The 4,868-nt window shown below is 49.7% G+C and overlaps 1 protein-coding gene across 1 annotated transcript; it reads right to left on the bottom strand.

Moving 5' to 3' along the window:
- Positions 1–842: 842 nt before the first annotated feature.
- Positions 843–4,862, bottom strand: LOC131214357 (putative protein kinase C delta type homolog). Its single transcript, XM_058208737.1, has 5 exons — positions 4,845–4,862; positions 4,585–4,764; positions 4,357–4,503; positions 4,116–4,261; positions 843–2,414 (listed from the first exon to the last, which is right to left on the bottom strand). Exons 2-5 carry the CDS (start codon positions 4,705–4,707, stop codon positions 2,324–2,326), a joined length of 507 nt encoding a protein of 168 aa, XP_058064720.1. The 5' UTR covers positions 4,708–4,764; positions 4,845–4,862; the 3' UTR covers positions 843–2,323.
- Between the last annotated feature and the right edge of the window lie 6 nt (positions 4,863–4,868).

The following is a 4,868-nucleotide window of genomic DNA, read 5'->3' as shown; positions in this document are numbered from 1 at the left end:
TAACGATTTCGCCATCGAGGGAACAGATCCTTTGTCATCCGACACGGTGACAGACAGTGACGATTAGTTGTAACAATGTTTGCTACTTATCGAACCTGTGATTTATTATTGTACATATGGCTGGCGGAAAGGACCAACCGACCGACCGCGGGTGGATAGAACACATTTGTGTAGTTTCATCGGCGAACACTCGGCCGGGTCTCATTACTTCCAGCGCCTTAATTCGAACTGATCCCACTTCAACACTGATCCTTGATTATGGATGATGATTGCTATTTTGAATTTCTTCGCTCGATCTTGGCTTGCAAGGTCTTGATCGCGACTTACAGTGCATCAACCAATCATCAATGCATTACGCCCCGGTAAATTTTGAGTTCTGTTCTCTGCCATTAGTAGAATAATATAAAAAATAATAATAACCTTTTGGGTTTTTTGTTCCCCGTATCCACAGGTATTCTGTAGATTGCATTCGTTATAAGAATGCCGTTAGAATGAGGTTATTTGAACTGCTGGGCGAACTTCGCTCAGTGTTTTTCTGTACAAAATAATTGAAATTTCGAAAAGTAACTGTGCGCAGATGGAAAACAAAATACATATGTTATTATTTACTCATTACCTGCATCTCCTTGTTGAACTTCGGAAGCATTTCATCCCACCCTTGTAAATCAGCGCAAAGGATCTGATCAAATATGTTAACACAGTTTTGGCATCTTCGTCTTACGCTCTAACGTCTAAGAAGTAAGTCTTACGCTCACATTGATGTGCTGTCAGAAAGGGTTCCAATTGACGTCTTTCTCACAGTAACCGATATCGAATGATCGAATCAACGTCTATCATAGTTTTGTTTTTTATTTTGTTATAATAATAGCGGGCGTTTACAAATGTATGCAATATTGAACCGTCCAGTGAAACAGCGCCTTCTAATCGCGTAGCACGCCACCGCGACCCCATCGAAAACCCAGATCACTCTTTTTATTTCGGCTGAAACTCGGCCTGTGTTTGCTGATCAGGTGTGGGTGTGCACAAAAAAAAGGCTACGTGTAAGGTCTTAAGAGCTGCGATTCAGTTTCCTGGCATTGTTTTACATGGCTTGGCACCATTGCAGCGATCGCGCGGCGTTACTTCATCGCCAACTTCACAAAATTTGTCACAAAACGCGTTACACGCGCGCGCAGAATTGGGCGGCCACTCCGCCTGAGCGAGTTATCCGTTAGGGAGGGTAACTCGAAGGTATGCAACCTTCGTGTTTGTTTTTTTTTTGTTTTGTTGTGTTTTGTTTCTAATTCAACTACTTTTGCTCTAGGTTCTAATCGCTAGGTCACACCAGCAGGAAAGCTTCCGCCGATGAGCAAAGGCCACTATTAATTGTGTGTTCGATATTTTCTTGTTCATGTATACTTGTACATATATATTTATGTATATGTGTGTGTGTGTGTGCGTGTGTATGTAAACGTATACATATACAAGGACACACTCATAGATATAGACATGGGCAAAGGGAACAATGTAGCGCATAGCACCATAGGGATCGATCAAGTAGCGATCAAGCGTTGGGAACTCTCTAAACCAAAGCTGACGAAAACCGTTCAGTTCAATTTGCGTACGTGCAAAAAGGGGGAATCGGGGAATCCAGTGGAGTCAGGGCTGGGGCCTTGCGGGGGGCTGGGGTGGAACGGGCCAATGGAGCCCACGTAGCAGTAGGAATAGTAGCAGTTAACGCGGAAACGCAGAAGAATGGTTGTATGGTGCGGCTTAGAAGTCCGGCCATCTTGCAGGGGCAACTTGAGCGTGCTCGTGAGTGCAATCAAAGTACACGGCTTCATCAGTCCGTTCTAGTGTGTGTGTATATGTGTGTATGTGTGTGTGTATATCTTATTATTGGGGTGGCGAGCGACCATTCGAGCGAAGGGCCACCACCCCGAAAGAAAGTACAAAACGCCTGGGCAACCTGCGCAATGCGCAACCACAAGCCCTGCTGCTGCCGCTGCTGCTGCTGCTGCTGCCAGAAAATGCTGAACCACGAATTGTGTTGGCTCCTGTGGGGGTCGTCCACCGCCTATTTCTCCTCTCCTTACTAACAGGCCCTCAAATAAACGTCTGCCACGTCACCACCACTCCGGATGCTATCGGGCCACCGGGAACTGCTGCCTTCTTGCCGTGCGCTCTCACTCTCTACCTCTCTGTATCTCTGTATCTGTCTGTGTCAACACCCGTGTGCCGGTGACAGCTAAACGCCGGCCGAACGAATCTCCTAGCCACGTTCTACTCCATTTCTACTACTTCCTGTCTCTACGTATTCCACTCCGCGCCGTGTGGTACTTCTTCAAAACATGTTATAGGTGACCTTAATATCACCACACTGTGGACAGAAATACATTTTCTTTGTCTTCTTCTTCTGCTTCTCGCGCAACTTCCTGTATCGTCACAGAGAGTCGCGTCATGTGTCCGCCGGTCGGAAGTGACTTGGACGTGTGGTGGTCGTGGGATTGTATGGACAATGACATTCACGCCTCAAGCGCCCAGCGCGATCGAGTAACGAAAGCTTGGACGGACGGGTGCGGAACGGGGGAGAGGATGGCGTCGGGATGGATGTGGGACGTACGAAGTTGCGTTGGGTAGTACATGTCATGCGTGTGAAGGTCGGAGTTCGGGGTTGGCCGATCGATTGATTGATTGCGTGTATGCGTGTGTGTAGTTCAGTTGGATCAGGGATTGCGAGGGAAAGAGAAAGAAAGAGAAAAAGAAAGAGAGAGAGAGAGAGAGAGAGAGAGAGAGAGAAGAAAAATAAACAAAGAAGAAGAAGAAAAAAAACATTAACTTGTGTCCTCCGAACAGTGTTCGACACGGCGTCGCGGGCGGAGATGTTAGACAAACACCCGTTACTCTGTGTGTGTTTGTATGTGTGGATGTGTGTGTGTGGGGGGGCGGTGGGGGCACATGAAAAGATGATCGCAAAACGCGGTGGAAAACGCTCGTTATTCAAAAGCAACTACACGGAAAACGTGGCACTCTACGTGGGTGGGTGGTTTTTCCCCTCTGCATGTACTTTCGATTCGTGTCTAAATCCAAGACTTTTCCCGGAGGCCCCCGGGGGCCCAAAAACTTGTTGACAAGAGTCGAAAACAAAACCGGAGGAGGAAACGTCCTCCATCGCCACCCACGCCGCCACCGTCTGGTAAGAGAGGCGAACAGAGCCCTAAAACGAGTATCACACAATGTGGTTTTCTTTCTTCTTTACAACATTGAAAACGAAGAAACAGATGGAGAAAGTGAGAGAAAGAGAAAGAAAGAAAGAGAGAGAGAGAGAGAGTAATAGAAAGAGAAAGAGAGAGGGAGAAAGCGAGAGACAGACGGAAGACAGAACCAACAAGAATGGAAGGTGACCAATGAAAACAGTGAAAAAGAGATGGAAAGTGGCACCGGCCAAAAACCCGCATCCCGGAAGCCAGAGAGTGGAAGCGCGAAAGACATAGCGGCGGGCAGGATAAAGGGGGGGGGGGATCGGTGCTGTGCAAAGCAGAGCATCAAAGTAGCACACAAAACACATACACACATGCGCGCGCGCCAGAAGCACCCCCGGAAATGGTGGGCAAAAAGCGGTAAAAAGGATAAGACACCTAGACAGACGGCGAGTCGGCGACCAAATCAGGCCTCCGGAGGCAGGTCCTCCCGGTGGTATCCAAGGACACGGCGCCAGGTGTCGTACACGTAAAAATAGTACACTTGACAGGGAGCTCAGAGAGAGAAAATGGCGGGCGGTTCCCTTCACAGTCCAGACCCACGGCGGGCATTTGCGGGCCATTCGACACGCACCCTTTCGTGTCCTCTAGGCCTGGGGGGAGGGGGGGGGGGGGGGCCGGGGGGGGCGGGGGGGTTGTGGTGGGGCGGGGGGGGGTTCGGGGCTGGGGTGTTGTTTGCGAAAAGCAGCAGCACGCCACGCAACGCGAGCGAATGATTAAACATGTTACAATACTAAATACTATCTCGAGAGCGCGATAGAGAGAGAGAGAGAGATATATATATATATACTAGGAGAGAGATTAATGTTAAATCGCTAAATAGCCCGCTAGCTCTGTGCTCTGTGGTTTTTTTTTTTTTTTTGTTGGGATATTCACGTCAGCGTATTGTTAGGGTTGGTGTAGGTGAAGCCCTCGAACTGGGCCTGATCCATCGAGGCCAGTATGTTCCGGTCGATGGGCGTCAGTCGCGCGCGCTCACGGGTGAACTGCTTGTCGAAATACTGAGTATCGAGTGGATGCCGCTGCGTGAGACACAGAGAAAGAGAGAGAGAGAGGGAGAGTGACAGGAGTAGAGCACGGACACGGACGGGGCGACGACGGGCGCCCATGGACTTACCACCTGCGGCTTGAACGGTGGCTCCACGGATCTTCTCTCCAGCTTGTCCCAGGTAATACTATTAAAAAACGGGTGGTACTTGATGTCACTCTCCTCGTCCATCGTGTTCAGCACGCCGAGCCGGATCGAGGCATCCTTCTCCAGGAGCTGCAACAGCGCGAGAGAGAGAGAGAGAGAAAGGTAGGTAATTACGGTGCAGGTCCCGTTTGCCAGCCGCGCGGTACTTACCGACTGCAGTAACCGCAGCGCTTCCTTCGAGAGATAGTGCGGAAACCATGGAATTTCGTTGCAGATCGACCAGAACAGCTCGTCCTCGTCGCACCCGCTAAACGGTGACTGGCCCACGAGCATCTCGTAGACCAACACTCCGAAGGACCACCAGTCGACGGCTTGGTTGTATTTTTGACCCTGCCGGCCGTGAAGGAGATCGGAACGGAACGGAGTGGGATTAGTGCATTGGCGGCCCGCAGTGCATTGGCGGCTACTACTTTAATGATTTCAGGTGCCATGTA

The sequence above is a fragment of the Anopheles bellator genome, unplaced genomic scaffold (assembly GCF_943735745.2).
Source record: "Anopheles bellator unplaced genomic scaffold, idAnoBellAS_SP24_06.2 scaffold00695_ctg1, whole genome shotgun sequence".
NCBI lineage: Eukaryota > Metazoa > Arthropoda > Insecta > Diptera > Culicidae > Anopheles > Anopheles bellator.
This window is presented reverse-complemented; position numbering and strand designations above follow the sequence as displayed.